The 18429-nt window shown below is 38.4% G+C and overlaps 1 protein-coding gene across 3 annotated transcripts in view; it reads left to right on the top strand.

Moving 5' to 3' along the window:
- AGO2 (argonaute RISC catalytic component 2) overlaps positions 1-18429 on the top strand; it is a 66838-nt gene that overhangs the window by 18939 nt on the left and 29470 nt on the right. For 2 of the 3 annotated variants that reach the window (XM_075495333.1, XM_075495331.1), the window contains exons 2-9: positions 1924-2119; positions 6046-6166; positions 12178-12362; positions 13706-13842; positions 13978-14112; positions 16742-16829; positions 17929-18076; positions 18263-18382. In XM_075495333.1, coding sequence (XP_075351448.1) covers positions 1924-2119; positions 6046-6166; positions 12178-12362; positions 13706-13842; positions 13978-14112; positions 16742-16829; positions 17929-18076; positions 18263-18382 — 1130 coding nt within the window. The remainder of the gene's footprint in view (positions 1-1923; positions 2120-6045; positions 6167-12177; positions 12363-13705; positions 13843-13977; positions 14113-16741; positions 16830-17928; positions 18077-18262; positions 18383-18429) is intronic. The other variant, XM_075495332.1, reaches the window with a different exon arrangement.

Raw genomic sequence — 18429 nt, 5'->3', positions numbered from 1 at the left:
ATTTTTTAAAATAAATAAAATAACTAACAAAACCCCTTATCATATTCCCAATGTCAAAACAAACTATCTTGATTCTGATGAAATACCTGGTATGTGGGGAAATTGGTGCTGAAAGTCAGGTTAGTAGAATGGTAAAAATAAGTAAGGAGATGCTGATGAGTGGGAAACTGGCCATGGGGAATGTTGAAGGGTAAAGTGGGGAAATGATGCTACTAAGGTTGGGAATGGTCTTGTTTATTATTTCATTAACAATCTTTGCATAAATGTTAGGAATAAGTACATGAAACTTTATCATGGGCCATAGGAGGCCTTGTCAGAAAAAGGAGGACCTGAGCATCATACAGAAAGCAGTAGGGTAATAGATAGGGGTTTAAAAAAATATATATTAAAGATCATGTGGCTGGGAGTTACTAGTGAACTGAGAGATCATCAGTCATGAACAACTGAGACGGGCATGCATGTACTGACTGGTCACTGGATGGCCAAGAGCTGCCATTATAACAGGCAAATGCAGTTTGCTCATTATAATATACATGGTCATTAACCCGACATTTCCAATTGAGAGATGAAAGCATCAGTGCAGTTGTGCTGGACCCTGATGGGACCTTGTGTAGAATAACACTTGGTCTTGTTTAGGAAAGGTGAACTGAAAATGCATTAGCTTGAGAAACAACTGGAAGGATGAGAATGAAGCCTGGTTTATGAGAAGAGACTAATAGAAGTAGTATAGCCCAGAATTAAGAATTAAATGGGAATTTGGTTTAAATCTAAAAATACAATAAGGAGTACTTAATCTGAAGGTCAGTGAGCATAACCTGACAATGAATAAATAAAAATGGAAGGATGTTTCTGAGCATTAGAGCATCACAGTTCTGGAACAGCTTTCCAGTAGGGAAAGCAAGGGTGGAAAAGTGGTGACTGATCTATTAATGAAGGGATGTGTATTGTTTCTGGTGCTAGCAGACGAGTGAATTTGATAATCCCAGGAAACCACACCTGGATTCTTACATAAGTAATGAGAAGCCTCCTGGGTTACTTCACATGTGAAGATTTTACTGCAAGTTTTTATTGCTTTAGACCACAGAAAACCTGAGTACTGACGCTGCTGGAGTTTTGAATGCTCAAGTTGGTGCCTTACGCACTTCTCCATGGATTTTTAGTGGAATTTCCTAGATTGAAACAACTGCAAGCAGCTATTATGCTTCTGCTTCACGCTGTCTAATCTATGACTGGTGTTTGAGCTCAAGAATACAGTACAGCAGCGGTAGACTATTTGCTCTGTTTGCTTTCTGTTTAATGGAAGCAGTAGGATATAGCTTAATTCTAATACATAGTGTTTTCCAGAGAGCTGCAAAGTGTAGGAACAGCTCCTGTGCTGTATCCCCCTCTTCGGCCAGCTGTGCGGTGTGGTCATTAGAGCAAAATGTATATAGCTGAAATGCATGCATTGTATTCGCTTTAGATGGATGCAACTCATCCAAATACGATCGCAAAGGTGGTTTAAGTGGTAGAAACTCCATTTTATAGGTGTTTGCTCAAATAAATGTGGTTAGGTGATTCGCTTCGGTGTCTGTTTTGAAACCGAGGTTCTTCCCTGCCGTGAAGATCTGGTTCTCACTTTCCCAGCAGTGCCTACTTGGCCGCTCAAAGTCCCACCCATAGGAAAATGCAACTTATTTTAAGATTTTGTTCAGTAATCAGGGCTAGGAAATACAACAAATGGTGAACCAGCATGGGAAGAAGACAGTCAGAATTCATGGACTCCTATCAGGAGGGGTTGGGTTTTTTTTTCAGTTTTCTAGATTGTTTTAAAAAAGTTACTGGTTTAAATGTGCTGTGCTTCATTGGTCAAATAGCCTGTAAATTTGTTTAACTGTCAATTTGATATAGCTGATGGCTAATTTGTGCTTTCTCATTTTTCAGTGCTTGCACCTCCTCCGCCGTTGCCACCACCAATACAGGGATATGCCTTTAAACCCCCTCCTCGACCAGATTTTGGCACTTCTGGGAGAACAATCAAACTGCAGGCCAACTTCTTTGAAATGGACATTCCTAAAATAGATATCTACCATTACGAATTGGATATAAAGCCAGAAAAATGCCCTAGAAGAGTTAACAGGTAATACTGTGCTTTGCTTTTCCTCAGTTTATTTACATTCTTTTTTTCCTTAGAGAATGCTGGAACTGTGTGCCTGTCCTTGTTGAAGGCTTGGAGGATGTGTCTGTCTTTAGTCATTGTTTGTACTGATAGCTTCCAACTTTGCATATCCATCAACAGGCTTTTTTTTTTTTTTTTTTCCTCCAAGTCTTCCTGTACCAACCCAAGATTTCGGTGCTAATCGTCCCTTATTTTGATTGAACTTGTCAGCATCTTAAGATGCTGCTGATCAAAGCCACTGGTGACAGATGCGTAAACTGTATTAAGTCTAGTGGAGGTAGGTCAGTATAAGCCAACTTGATAAATATGATTCTTAGTATTGCTTGGTTAAATATTGGAGTGCAATTGGCTGACAAGTTCTTTAGCAGGGAGCTGGTGTTACCAGCTTGTTTTCCCACCTTCCCCTACTGACAAGGGGAGGCAAAACCTATTTGTTTGTGCTGCTGCGAGAGGATCGTGGAGGGACTAAATTAGGTAAGATACTATCCTTCATCAGTAGATTCTATATAAGGGAAAGATATGCTCCTGAAACAGATAGCAAGGTGAAAACATGGATCAGTTGGCCAAGGAAACAAGCAATTACGTCTTGCATTTTGCATATGTGGCCTATTAGTCACAGTGTGGCAACCTCATTGACTTGAAAAAGAGTGGTGTTGCCAGAAGAGTGAAACTTGAGAACAAGACTTGGCACTAACTGGAAACCACAAGTGTCATCATCATAACTACCTACATCTTAACTGTAGAGGATTGGAATGGCATGTTTATATATTCAAGAGAAAAACCTTTCCTTATTAAAAAAGGTCACATGGGTGGAATATGCAGTCATGAACATGAACAAAGTGCGGAGTCAAAAAAGCCACCCGAAAGCCAAAGTTTTCTTAATGTGAATTAGTAAACCGGAGTGCATTATCCATTGTTATACTAAAAAGTTGGTAATAATAGCATTTTCATAAAGCAGCATTGCTGTGCTTTGCTGTCCTGGTTTTTTTTTTTTTCCTTGTGGTGATCTACTATAAATTTAATTTTTAAGCTAGTCGAGAATTGAATTTAATTTTAAAAGCAAACACCATTTTAAGTGTATTAAGCTGAACTCTCTTCTTGCCCAAGGGCAACTCTGCTGATTTCACTGAGATACTCTGACTGCATTGGAGCGCTGAAAAAAATTTTCAGCAGTCACTTTTTTCATAGTGGGAGCTGTGAGAGCTTTGCTTTCCTTAACTGATATCCCTGCCACCAGCTCCAACCCTGACAACTGGCATGCTGCTGAGTGATGCAGATTGCCATGCCTCTGTAGCTCCTCTGGGAGCTGAGTGCTGCACAGCTCTTGTGTGTGTTGTAGTTCTGTGTGATCACCTCTGTTATGGTCCAGCGTGTAGGTGCTTGCTCATCAATGGCGGAGAGCATAATTATTAAATAATAAAGCAATTTTTCTCATTGAAAAGGCAGATTATATTCAGTAGCAAGTTTTTTCTCCGCTGACAGCTTCCGACCTGCTCTGCTTCGTCAGGTTAGTCACTCCCTCTGTTGTGGTAACAGGAGCAAGTATAAAGCTACACAGCTTAAATGCCTATTGCAGTAAACAAGGATGTCATAAATGCATTCGATAGTGGTATGGTGCATGTTTCTCAGTGCAGCGTGGGAAGAATACAAATTGGATTCACTTAATGAAGTGTATGTTTTATTTCTTTTTAGTGCTTATTCGTGCACGTACATCCCTGTAGATGTACATGCACTCACCTGCACCTGGGTTTTTGTGAGCCGTGACCTTTCAGTCATACACATATACTTATATTTTTGTGTGTGCTTATATATATGTATATAGGATTATGCAGGATGCACATGTAGTCCAATTCTAAATGATAATTTTTTCAGCTGGCTTACACGTTTCTAGTATTTTGGTTATATAATTCAGATGTATATTTATAGTAAATAGTTTTTATCATTACCTTATATGTTGTAACCTCTAGAAAGGATAGAGGGAGATTTTATTTTCATTTACGCTACTCCCTCATCTGTCCTAGCTTCGTTCTTCAGTTTTATTCTAGCTTAGACTATGACCCTGCAGACCTGCTGATGAGATGTGAGCTGGAGCAGGACTGGAAAACACACAGCTGAGACAATGTGCTGCTGTGCCAAATTAGTACAGTCTGGCTACAATTCTTCACGTCACAGAAAGCCCAGATCTATTTGGATAGTTACATAGGGAGAGTGGGCAATGTGAGTTTGGTTCTGCACCGTGGATGCCCTCGGTTTAATTCATGAGAACAGCTAGGACTCGTACATGGTTCAAGATGAACTCTGCTTGCAGTCGCTGGCCCCGAGTTCTTGGTGTGCTTGCATGATCTCAGTAGAATAGTATTCCCAAAGGGCTGAAGTTAGTGAATTGGTAAACAACTCTTCTTTTAACTTCACATGGAGAAAATAACTCTTCATTAAGATGTCTCCACCCACAGCTGAGAAGCAGCATTGCTAAATGTGGTTTGTAGCTTGAAAACCTTAATTAAGTGGAAGTGTTCATTTTTATATAAAGTAGTTCACAATCGGAAGAACTTGCTCAGTAAGAGAATGGGGTTTCCATTGCTCAGTCTTTAACTCAAAGTTGAAAAATACCTCCTTCCTCCCACCCTCCAAATTTCGTAGTTGTTCAGTCAGACATTGCAGACCTGAGACAGAAATTACTGGGTCAAGTCTTATTCATACTTCTCAGGAGGTCAGGCAAGTTTCTTTCAATGGTCACATCTTGTCTTAAAGCCTTGGGACACAGCAAAGAAATTGTCAATTACAACAGTCTTCATTCTTTTCTTGAATGAATTCAGAGTTTAATCTCAGAATTTTGCATTGCTATAATATCTAACTGTATGCTGGGTTAATTGCCTTTCCAAGTTAAGGTGTATGAAACAATCATCTGCACCCTCTCTGAGCTGCTAGTTGATAACGGTACTGATTAGTTGATAAGGAAGGAGCATGCCATGGTTTCCTTTCTGTGTCAGTTTAACTTCTTAATGCCCTTTTTGCCCCAAGCTGTATGTTAAGGATCTCATAGGCAGCGTATTGCAGACCACTGATGGATTTCAGATTTTACAGCCTTGTGATACAGGTAGCCTGAATGATGTCTCTTTGGGACATTTGGACCAAAGACCTTTGGCATCAAAGGGTGTTATTATTCCAATAGACCTCTCATTGGTTGGTAAACTGCTTTGCATGACCAGTGTGTAAACACTGTGGTTTGACAGGAACTTTGTGAGTGGTTACCTCATTCATACAAATGTGCAACCTAATTCTAGCTATGCGTAAATGAATATAATATGCACGGGTCCCAGCAAATGCGCATATCCAGTTTTGTTGGATGGATCCCAGCTTTGTTGCGTACGTGAAAAAATTACATCTAAAAATAATTTTTCTCAGTGCGATGCCAAAAGTTTGCATATCACTGTCATCATAGAACTGTCGTCCTTACACTAAGGCTGTAAGCTTGGATAGTGATGTTTTTGAAAGCTTCTCAGGTCCGTGGTGAGCTTTTGGTCCATGGTGCTCTGCAGGAAGGGCTGTAGGACAGGGGAGCAGAAGCCTCAGGAGAATACCAAGCACCTCTCATTTTGAGCTTGAGAGAGCATGAGCTTTTGCTTTACCACTTTCAGTAGATCACAGAAAAGAGGAAGGAAAGTTTTGATCTGAAAAAGCTAAAAATAGCTGCTTTAAGAAAATAGTTTAGTCTGTGAAAAGGTTGCTTTAATTCAGATCAGTCAAATCTTGCCTTTAATACCCAACAGTGGACAACCCTTTCATTTATGTAATGCCTCTATTCATAAATATTAGTGTTAGTGTTCATTTGCTATTTAATATCAAAAGTTAAAAGTTGAATTAACGTAATCTTTTTGTATTTTCAGAGAAATAGTGGAGCATATGGTTCAGCACTTTAAAACCCAGATTTTTGGGGATCGCAAGCCAGTGTTTGATGGAAGAAAAAACCTTTATACAGCTATGCCGCTTCCCATTGGGAGAGATAAAGTAAGTTTTAAATAGAAAAGTTTCTAACTGGAGATTTTAATGTAATATTTGCAGAGCCTTTTCTAAAACTGATAGGAACTGATTTTACATTTCTGGAGTAGATGTCTCCTTCTGTTGCCACTTTGCTCAGGTTGTGGTTTGTCAGAACAGAAGTGTGAGCTTGTTGCCCTCGGAACAATCACTCCCCTTTCCATATCCCTTCTTTCCTTCCTCTCTTTCTCCCCCACTTGTGTGGTTTGTGCTCGTTTGGTGAGCTGGATCAACTGCCCAAGACAGCGGACAAGCTCCATACTGGCAGTAGGGAGAAAGTGAAAGTACAGCTGAGTTTGGGAGAGGGGTGCGGAAGCATCCCTCTGGGCAGCAGCAAGCTGTTGTGTCAGCTCGTTAATCTCATCAAAGCCCACCATAAGCTGATTCTCACTATCCACTAGCTGGAGAAACTCCTCCATCCCTCCGTTGGCAGTATGGAACCTCTTCTCTAATCCTTTACGACGTGAGAGCCAAATTAATTTAAACTGCACAGGTTAAGACCTGCTAGCTTAGCCCTTCAGGCAATTGAAGAGGACTTGCATGTTCTGTTTGCCAGCTCTGTACGTGGGGCGGTGACCTTTTTGGTCACTCCAGTTGTAGCTGCGAAGCGTACCCACGTCTGTGCCCATTCAGTGATGACTGGTGAAGCAGAAGGGACTGTGTTGGAACATGCTAACACACAAACCCTGTAAAAATAATTTAGCATATGCTTTTGTGGTCTAATATCAGATTGAATTTTCTGTGGCCTTTTTGATTTAGATGATAAACACTTGAGGATATAGTCATTCTCATTACTCACTTATACCACAGTAGTTCCCAGAGGCCATTATACCCTTCTGCTGTGGGTGCAAGGTGAGGCATGCACAGTTGCAGGGGAAGACTGTCCAATCCCGTAGAAGTTGATTACAACCTAACTAGACAAAAGTAAGGGGGAAAGGGAAATACAGAGAAACGTGGAAACTTGCTTATGTGATAAAACTGGGAACAGAGCTTAGGTCTTCCTAAATTGAGTACCGGTGTGCTACAGAGTAGTTCCTGCTGTCCTTCACTGTCTCATATTGATATACCTGTGCAGTGCTTGACATAATTACTAGTTCTACCTGAATCAAGCTCTTAATCTCATACATGTAATTTTTATTTCCCCCAAATGGATTTAAGTGAATGTCATGCAGTAAAGGTCAGTCTCTACTCCAGTCTTAATTATTTTTCATTAACTGATAAGCTAGTGTCTAGGAAAACTATAAAGGAATCATTTAAAAGTATTAGAGGTAATTTTTTTTTTTCACTTTCACATATAGTATTCCAGTTCCTACAGATTTGACACGCAACATTGCGAAGTATTTGGTAAAGGTGGAATGATACTTGGTGAGTGCCTCCTAGGGGTTTAAACAAGTCCTCTGGGTGCACACAGAGTTACCTTGTAACTATGCAACGTGCCAAGTTGTGGATGACTGACAGTATATTTTATAACAAATATGTTGTTCTGCATTTAATAAGTAAAGGTAAATGAAAAATGGTTTCTCTATGGGGGATAAACAAACTGGGGTCAAATTAATCCTCAGATCTAATGAGACTTTGTGAGATGCAAGTTGACCCTACTCTGATTGGGAACTGGATGAGATTACCTCCTCCTTCTGTTCCTTCTGTGTCTGAATGCCTGCTGAGCGAATAGGACTCCATTCTTGATGCTTTGGATTTTAAAGCCCATGTATACTAAATCATACATGGTAAAAATGAAGTCTAGTCACGGTATGTCAGCAGGAAATGCTTTTGATGCCCAAATTCCTTTGTGTCCATGCAAATGAATGTTGTAACCTACACCTGGGAAAAGGCTGACTTTAAGGATTTAGTAAGCATTTTGGGTGGGACAGAATTATCTAGCCGGAGTGATGATCAGTTGCAAAAGGTGGTCGCTGAGGAGAGTGTTTTTAGTGGTGGTTAGCACAAGGTGGTTCAGATAGTTTCATGTGTGGCTCACATTTAGGCTCACTTTTAATAAAGTCATATTTTTTCCCTATTTCCCATGGGATATAGGACTTTGTCAGTTGTTCTGCCATACATATATTAATGTTATTACCCTGGAGGAAAGAGCTAATAGAGGTAAATCTTCAGCTGGTTTAAATTGGACATGGGGAAATTTAGCTTAATGAGGGAAATTTTTACATGGTGCTAAATTGGTGTAAGCATGGTTTATAAACCAGTATAAAGCTTGTAGGTATTAGGACTTTTCTGCAGCATAATTAGATTAGGTTTCTTTGGGGTTTTTTTTTTTTGGCTGTTCTGTACATAACAAATGTAGCAAGTTTACTGCACATCTGATTACATTTAGGATCATATTGAAAAGATTCATGAACGTACAATGATTAATAGATGATCCTTAATCTAAGTGGAAGAAGACCTTGATTTACTTGCAGTGTGCATCGGTAGCGGAAGAACCGATGCTAAACAGAAGGCTCACACCAAATTGTGAACATCCCCCCCCTGTTGCTCTTTAACTTAATTAATGCACTGTGTCCTCATCTCTTATCTGGTGGTTGTTCTGGGGCTGTTGGTTTTTTTGTCCTTGCCGACAACCCTGCTTCTTTTACAACTTTTTGTATTGTACAAATACTTTTCTGCTTGGCCTTCATGGTTATCTTACCTATTTTCATTCCTTCCTTTTTGTACCTTATTTTCACTCTTTAATTCCTTCATTTCTTTAGACCTTTTGGAACAAATATGGAATATATAAATAGTAACAGAATATTTTCTTAGTTTTTACTTGTACACATTGAGAAGAAAGAAGTGTATAGGACGCTGTCAAGGTATGAAGATGTTAACAGTATCCTTTTTCCTTGTAGGTTCTAACAGCAAGCCCAGGTCACTCTAACTGTGACTTTGTACTCAACTACTGTGTTACTTGTGTGTGTCCCTAAAATGTCCTTCTACGATTAAGAGCCAGAATTAAATTTTAACTGAATTTGAAAATTTTCTCACCTAGCAAGATTTAAGAACAACTGATATATCTTAATATACATCTTAAGCAGTCTTTAATTAGAAAAACAGTAATTACAAGTGAACCAAGCTGCAGTTTGATACAGAAATCTTACTGCTGTTTGCTTTTTCAGAAGGAAAGTATTAATCCTGTCTATGGACACAACCTACTCCTCTTGGCCATTAGCAGTATTTGAAGTACTGCTATAATGACTCTGTACATGATAGAAGTAGACCTCTTTCTTAACATCCATAGCTTGAGATTTCCAAACAAGTCCATGGGAGGTAGGGACCCAAATATTTGATTGGAAACTGTTTTCCTCTGAATCACTGGGAAGAAAAAGCTCTTAGACTAATATAGAAAAGGTACATTGTATGCTGAAAACATGATAAAATAATCATGTAGTGATGCACATATTTTATAGATAAGAAGGAATACTAAGAATTCCCTAGAAACACATGGTCAGCTTTAATTTTTATTATTTTTAAACAGTGTTATATGCTGATTTGTATGAGTCAATCAGGCTACATCAGCTACAAGACTTATTCTTTTTAAGAATGGTTTTCAAATTTTTCCACAGGCTTAACGATTTTCCACATCCCTACAGTAACATCTCTTTCATTTAGTTCCTTTACCTGCAAAATTATGTCAGCTGTGTTGCAATTTAGCAATGGGTCTAGCAGGTAGTACATTAGTGAGTGAGAATGTAAATTTTTTATTTGGGATAGATTACACCTGGTGAAACTGTAGGAAATCAAACATTAAATTCTGCTTTAGAGTTTATTCCTGATAGTAAAGTACATGGTAAAATTCCCATTTAAAACTACTTTGTCTTGAAATTTTTCATATTTTGCTTACTCTGTCAAACATGAGTGTGTTCATTTGCCCTTAAAAATATAGAGTGGGATAAATAAAATATTACTGAGAGATTTAAATTCTTCTTTGCAGTGCCTAAAAGTATATGTGATTTTGTAGATGTGGATTAAAGACACATTTTTTGGTCCTAATGGTAGTTTTATGATTTTTCTTTTAAACATAAACTCTTCAGTAGCGTGTAATTCAGGTGAGATATTAAAGGAAGAAAACCTGGAAAGTTGGATTTAAACCTTACTTATTTGAGCAGTGACTCTAATTCAACTGTTTTGAAGTGGGGTTAGACCCAGCAGCAAAAGCTGTTTGGGCCAAATTCAGTGGTGTGCGTTCACCGTCACAGCTATGCTAAACGTAATAGGTGTTTGCAGTCTAGCAATTGGAATGGAAATTCTTCAGTCCTGGGTCTTTTATTTCTACCAGGGACACAGATACTGCAACACAAGTAGTCCCATTCTTCATCTTTTTCCATTTCATCACCGTGAAGGAGCTTTGTAAATTGAAACCAGGAGAGGAAAAAAATAAAATGAAATCTTTTTTTAGATTAAGGGTACCAAAGTTGTTAATAACCAGATGAGTTGCATATTAAAAGTATTGTGAATAATAGAAATTACAAAACTTGATTTGGAGGAGGAGAGAAGTTTAAAGGAAAATGCAGTTCAGGTACGACAGATGTCTTCTGTCCGCTGTAAATGAGATGTAAGTTGAAGACCTTTTGATGGCATGGTGGAAAAAAAGGCTTCATAGGAAGCTTCCCACCTGTGTTAGCTGAAAAACTGTACCTTTATTTGCAGAGCTTTTCAGCAGAATTAACCTGGGCCAGATTCAGACCAGCGACCCTGCAATTCCAGACTCCAGTTCCTGTTGCTCTCCCACGGCCATATGGCTCCTTCCTCTGCTCACGTCTCCTAGTGAATGATGTTTGTACTAGAGGAGAGATGCAGCTGTAATATTAATTTTGACTGCCTACTATAAATTGTCAACTTGGGGTTTTTGGCATATGGGAAGGCTTATTATTTGTGTTTTGTCTTTCCTTCCTATTTTTTAGACTGAAGAAGCTAACTGTCGCAAAAGATCAGATGATTGCATATGTTAGCTCGCTGTTACCCATGTATTATTTTTGCTAGCCCACTAATTACAGTTTGTCTGTTAAGTGGATGCCTTTTATATTTAAACTGTAAGCTCCTTAGGACGGGAAAATGCAATGTTTTTGTTTATATCCAGCACAAAGGGTACTCCGATCTTGTTATTTCTTGTAGTCACTCCCAGAACTGCTAATCGTTTCAGACAAGCCTTAATTTTAGTCGGTTTAAGAACTTCTGTGCTCAGGCTTTCTTTGTTTTAATAAAGAGGAGAAATCAGCATTACAAGTAATTACAAGTAATCGGCTAAAGTAATTTACCATAATGTAGTTTGCCAGCGTTTTTTAGACAAAAAATTCAAAGTAGGGCATAACATGTCAAAGGAGTGCCCCTGTTTCCTGCCTAATAGCATCACTAGTACTTGAGGGTCATCGTTTATTCTTTCTTTGATATTTAAAAATAAGAGGGTTTTGGGTTGTGGGTTTTGGGTTTTTTTTGTTTTGTTTGGGGGCTTTTTTTGGGTTTGTGTTTTGTTTTTGTTGTTCCCCCCCTTTGAAAGCTCCTTGCAGACTTTATTTTCTCTCATTTGATCCATGTCTACAGTAATAGTATATAAAGCACCCTGGTGCTCTGCAGAGCGAATACTAGAAACTCATGAATCTTGGCAGGTAGTGACAGACCACTTTTCATTTTAGGCATGCAGGAGCTGATGTGAGCGGTGATGCATTAGTATGTGTTAGGTATCTGAAATCAGATCATCGGATCTTCACGGAGACCTCCCTGTTGATACGCAAGCACTTCCAAATTATAATGTTGCCTCAAAGAGGGAGATAGGTGCCAGTTGGGAAGCACGCCAGCTTTCTGAGATACACCTTTGGAAAGATCTAGCTGTAAAAAGAGGCTGTACCTAATGCATGTTGTTTCTTCATCGTTGCTTTTTGTCTCCTCTCATGCTTTATAGCGCTGTTCAGAGGAATCCATCATCCTTTCCAAGCCCCTTCCATTCTCCCCTTTAAATGGAAAGAATCATCTTGGTTTGTTGTTTGGCATTGTTGCAGGTGGAGCTGGAGGTCACGCTGCCAGGAGAAGGAAAGGACAGAATATTTAAGGTGGCTATAAAGTGGATGTCCTGTGTGAGTTTGCAGGCTTTACATGATGCTCTTTCTGGTCGGCTGCCAAGTGTCCCGTTTGAAACCATCCAGGCACTGGATGTAGTGATGAGGCACTTGCCTTCCATGAGGTGAGGGGAAGACCTTGACGTTGTTTAGGAGATTGCATTGTTACTTGAATTGCTTCAGTGGCTTTTTGGGTAGGATGTGCTTTCATAGCTCAACCAAAATAATAGTTATCTAGCAGATGGCATGCTCAGGCAAGAGGCAATACGGTGCTTTTCTGCTTATCCGGTGGAATTAGTAGCCTCCAGCCTGGACGCAAGTCCCTTTCCCCACTGGTCTTCGGATTTGGTCCATGTTTGTGTGCTCTCAGGTCAGGGGTGTCCTGCCATCTTGCTTGTACTCCATTTCTCTGTAGGCCTCAGAAATGGAAGCCCTCCCTGAGTGGAAGGCAGTTGGAGGTTGGTAGGCATGTAAGGGTGGTTTTAAAACTTGTTACCCTTTTCCTATGTGTCCTTGGGCAGCTGTTTATTGGCAATTTTGTATAAAGGAGACTGCTAAGGGGACATTAAAAACAGCTATACTGGGTGACATTATAGAAAAGAAAAACTTGAAAATTACTTGGGTTTTTTCCCAAGCAAGGGGGATCTGCAGCATTTGCAGTCAAACCCAAGAGATACTGGGATTAATTCTGCTGCCATGAAAAAAGTCGGTTAAGGCCACTGTTCAAATTACATTCAATTGGAAAATAAAGAACAAAGCTTAGTAGGGCTGAACTTTCCCATTTTGAAGGGCTAAACAGGGAAAATGAGTTAAATTTATGTAAATATCTTTAAATAGCCTTATATTACATTGACTTTATCCTCACATTAAGGATTAAAAAAAATGAAAATCGCTTTAGTCAGGTTTTGCAACACAGAAAACAGCCCAGACTAGTTAGTCACACATCTATGTTCGGAGAAACATATTGGCGCTGGTTTTGATTAGTTTGGTATTAAGTGTGCAGTACTGAATTACCAAGATGAAAGATGCATCAAAAATGTTAGATCAGTCGTTCACCCATGCAAAGTTTCCATGGATTTCAGAGGAAGCTATGCACAAGTAAGGGGAGAGATTATTACATTGTTGCTCTAATAGCAGAGATGTTTAATTATTTTCTTACTGAAGCATAGCTGAATTTTTAATAGAGTACAGAAAAAAGTTATTAATGCTTTTTGTTTGAATCAGTAGGTATGTTAAGGAGTATACCAAAAATAAATTTAAGCAAACATGAGTAGTAGCCAGTTTCTTACTGTAACTAGCTGGATTTTGAGAGGTGTAACCTGAGTCCTGACAGGAACTGCAGATTATTGGTAATTTGAAACACTGACTTTTCTGTGCTTTTGCAAATAGGAATTTGCATTAGTTGTGGCTTTATTGCAATTTTTTTTTGCTTTAATTTTATGATCTGAATTTATTTTCTTTATTGCAGATATACTCCTGTGGGGCGATCTTTTTTTACAGCATCAGAAGGGTGCTCAAATCCATTGGGTGGTGGCAGAGAAGTTTGGTTTGGCTTCCATCAATCAGTCAGACCTTCGTTATGGAAAATGATGTTAAATATTGATGGTAGGTCCCATAAAAATATTTTCTTGTTCCTTCGTTCTCTTTCAGTGGAAGGGCAAAAATTTAGCCCCATTTGTTGGATTTCTTAAAAATTTCTTCAGTATTGTTGTAATATAACATTAACGTTTTTGTCTACAGTATCTGCAACCGCATTTTACAAAGCACAGCCAGTTATCGAGTTTGTATGTGAAGTTTTGGACTTCAAAAGTATTGAAGAACAACAAAAACCTCTGACAGATTCCCAAAGGGTAAAGTTTACCAAAGAAATAAAAGGTAATAATTAAATTACATAAAACTGCTTTATTCTGTCTGATGTGTTACCACTACACATTAAAAAATATTTTCTATGGCAGTTGCCTTATTGGGAGACAGATTTGCACGACGAGCAGTGCGTACACTTTTTGAACAAAACTAAGAGAGAAGAATCATTTTATTACTTACATATACTTTCAAGACTTTCAGAAGTCTACTGATGAATTTTATGTTTCAGTCTACTTGTTACTACACCGGTTAATCTCTGTAGCTTGACAGTCACTTTGTGAATATAAGCAAAGTTGGGTCAGTTCAGGTAAGTATGTGGCTTCAGATTTGATGAATCACTACTATAAAAAGTTAAGTGAGCATTTTTTTTTTGTTGTTTTTTTTGAACCAGCCACATTTAGAGCTCAGGTATGCACATAAGCAAATTATAATATATTTGACAGTCTGTGGTAACTATATATGTGTGTGCATTTTGCATGTGGCAAATATAGGGTATAGGGTAGTTTAATTAGCGTTGCCCTTAATGAAAGTGCTTTAGTGAAACCATGAAGGTGATATGTTTTCCTCTAAGTGATGGGATGAACTAAAACTTTCTAGCGGATGGATGGTAATTTATTTTACTGAGATTAGTTACTGGCTTGTGACTTGTGCAAGCTTCTCCTCATTTAAGTGTAGGTTCTCTTGACAGCTTCTTTTTTTTTTGTGTGTGTGTGTGTGTGCCTCACCACCACCCAGTCAGTTGGTCAAGTGTCATGTCAAAGTAGCTGGTGCATGTTGGCATCTGAGAGCATCTCAGTGCAGAGGTACTGCTGAGATCTTTTCCTTTCAGCATATAGAGCAGCATCCCTTATGTCAGTCTCCTTAAAAACAATTTATCTTCCCAAATGAATATTGCTTTATTGTATTTAGAAGTTATATTTACTGTAGTGCTTTACTCTTCTTAAAGTACCCCCATCTCTAGAGTAAACACAAGTTAACAGTGAGAAATAGAAAAATTTCATATTTTTCATTTTTGAAACATACTGGTAGTGCCAATCCCAGTTCCATGACAAAGATACTCCAGGTCCTAATCTAATGATTTAAAAACATTTACAAAGACTGGAATTACCTGATCTTAAATTTTTCCAATTACTGATGTCAAGATTTTCATATTCCAGATTTTACTAATAATTTAGCAATGTGTTTTAGCATACTTAGGTATATTTCATACATATACTTTCCTGGAAGTAAGTTACAGTTACTCTAATATGTAATGACTGAATCAAAGAGTAGGAGGAAGGAATCTTACTGTTTGTGTTCACTGAAGGTTTCTTCTGGAAAAATCGAGGTCCATCCTTCATGATATACTTGATAGAAAGAAAGCAAGTTAAAAACAAACTCCATAAATCTATCGTGCAGCTTCCTTGTTTCCACAAAATGTCCACAAAATCATCTTTGCCCAACTAGAAGTTAGCAAGAAAAGTATAAATAAATCCTCAGTCTGTACTGGTTGTAAATGTTTTGAAAAAATAATCAGGCACTGAATTGCCAGCTGCTTTTGTAATTTTTTCCATGAGGATTTTCATTCTTCAGAAAGAAGAAGTCATCTCAAATTTGCAGCAAAGCTAGTTGTAAATTGAGGTATTGAGGTAGCAGTTTATCTTTTAATGAAAATACTGTGATATAGATTTTTAGAGGTATTCATGAAAACTTTATATTTGTTGAAGGTTTCGTAACAGATGGCACTCTGAGCTGTAACAAATTATGTGGAAAGATTAGTATGTTATTTGGCAAGTTATTAGTGCCTTTGACAGATAGGGGAAATACGCACTGTTACTCAGCAGCCGCCTGAGTTTATACACATGTGCAGATATATAAGGAATTTCTATCTACAGCCTCCTCTTTCCTATTACCACACATTCAACTTCCTATCTCTAATAGCCCACCTACATCTGTTTCTGCCTAAGCATGGAAGTAATATAAATGAAAACGCTGCATTCAAGGTTATGTTTGTGGGCGATGGTAAATTAGAAACAATTCTTTACGGGTAGCTGTGTTGTGCTGGTTTGGGGTGGATAATTTATTCTTCTAGAAGTTGTTGGCTTTCAGGGGGCTCGGCCAGTGGGGTTTGCAACAGATGTTTGTCTTCATGAAGAATAAAGCCCCAAGGTCTCATTCCCATGGGCTCCTAGAGGCTGTATGGGTATTTCCCCCCCTCCTCCCCCCCCGATTCATTAGTTCAGGGTTGGTTGCAATAGTTGGAGGTCTCACAGACACCGTATGTTTAGACATAAAGTATAAACAAGCTTTTTGTTTCAAGGAGGTTGCATGCCCGTTTTGTCCTTCCACCATCCTGGACTTCCTTAGAGATACAGAATTGGAATTCACAGAATGCGTTCAGCTTCATCTGCGAACTCTTGGGGCTTTGGGTTTTGTCTTGTCTCTAAAATTCTTTGTTGAACTCTGGCTGAAGCTTAGGGTTTTTTAATTTTAAAACTATAAATTGTTTTTTTGAGTTCTGTCTGGGATACCCTTTGGTGCTCTGAGAATGTGCTAAATAGTGAATAGCTTTACTGCACAGTTTAAGTGGTCTTGTGTAGCAATTAAGGGGGCTGGCACTTTGATTTTGAACGAACAGTGATACGTGTTTTCCAATTTTTAGGTCTAAAGGTGGAGATAACACACTGTGGACAAATGAAAAGAAAGTACAGAGTGTGCAATGTCACCAGACGACCAGCAAGTCACCAAACGTAAAGTATTTTGCTTCTTTTTAAGCATATGTTTTATCTCAGGCTGGAAAAGTATCTTGCCTGCCTTACTGACATAGGATAAGTTGTCTTCAAAAATGATACTTTCGTTGGTCAATACATTTAAAATACACCTCAAAGTATTTTCCCAATTTAGCTGTTCTTTTTGTTCTATTTTTATTCTATAAATGAATGTCATGGCATTTGAAGCAATCGCTTTGTTTTAAATCAGTGGTGGGGGTTTTTTTGGTTTCTTGTTGGGGGGGGGGGGGGGAGTTTGGTTTGGTTTTTTTAATTTTATTTACGGATTTCTTCAACATTGGAAGAACAGGGTGCCCTATTGGTAGCATAATGTTTCCCAGAACTGTTGAGTAGAAAAGTTGTGCCAATTGGGATGAGCTTTCTAATCTCACTTATTGCCAATCTATTTTTCTCTGGAAAAAATGTTTATTTTTAATCACTAACCAGAGATTTGCAGATAACTTGAATATGGAGGTATTTATTCCCATTTTTAAGAAAGTAATATAAGGAACAAAACTGATACAAGCTTTTTACAGGAAGATAACTGATCAGTATCTAAATCTGGTATTCATTTGTTTGGGCTTTGTTTCATGCTCTTTCAGTGATGTATTATATTAATGAAAAGACAATATTTGTGCCACCGTGATGTAAGTATATGCAAATGTGTGTGCACTTGTAATGTACAGAAAGAGAGAAATGCATTTCTGAAGCAATAATTGGTTTTGTGACTCATAGTAGGCTTGCTATTTTCTGTGTATGGCACATCATAAAATGTAGTACTGCGAGTATCCCAAATAAGCAGAAAACATTAGTCTTTGTCTCTAAGGCACCCACTCTTAGGAAACTTAATTTATAGCTTCAGGTATCAAGAATGTTAGAGAAATAGCCTTCTGTGGTACTATTAGAAGAGACATGGTAGTGGCAATGATGGAATCTTAATTATAGAAGTACACTTGCATCATTTCAGCAAGATAGGTTTAATCTCCAGTAAGCTTAACTTGTGCCAAGAAGTGTATTGAGCAAGTGTGGGAAAGTATTCTGCATAAAGTAATGGCTTGTCTTCATATTTGATTTCCAATAGATTCCCACTTCAGCAGGAGAATGGACAAACAGTTGAATGCACTGTAGCTCAGTATTTTAAGGACAGGCACAAATTAGTTTTACGCTATCCTCACCTCCCATGTTTACAAGTTGGACAGGAGCAGAAACACACATACCTTCCTCTTGAGGCAAGTAAACTTTTAGATAATACTGTATTCTGGGAAGGGGGTCAGAGGAAAAAAGGCTCAAATGTTGACAAACTGTTTTTTGAGTAGCCAACTTTAGAAATTGTGTAGTGCAGCAACAAAAAAAACCAAACAAAAAAACCAGTTGCATTGTGGTTTTTTGACTTCCTTTGTGTGCGGATATTTTAGGTGTGCAACATAGTGGCAGGACAAAGATGCATAAAGAAACTCACTGACAATCAAACTTCCACTATGATTCGAGCAACTGCCAGATCAGCACCTGACCGTCAGGAAGAGATTAGCAAATTGGTGAGTGTTCTGTCGAAGATGCGTGAAGTGTAGTAATGGACTTAATT

The sequence above is a fragment of the Mycteria americana genome, chromosome 2, assembly GCF_035582795.1.
Source record: "Mycteria americana isolate JAX WOST 10 ecotype Jacksonville Zoo and Gardens chromosome 2, USCA_MyAme_1.0, whole genome shotgun sequence".
Lineage (NCBI taxonomy): Eukaryota > Metazoa > Chordata > Aves > Ciconiiformes > Ciconiidae > Mycteria > Mycteria americana.
The sequence above is the reverse complement of the archived record's forward strand: the minus strand, read 5'-3'. Positions and strand labels throughout refer to the sequence as shown.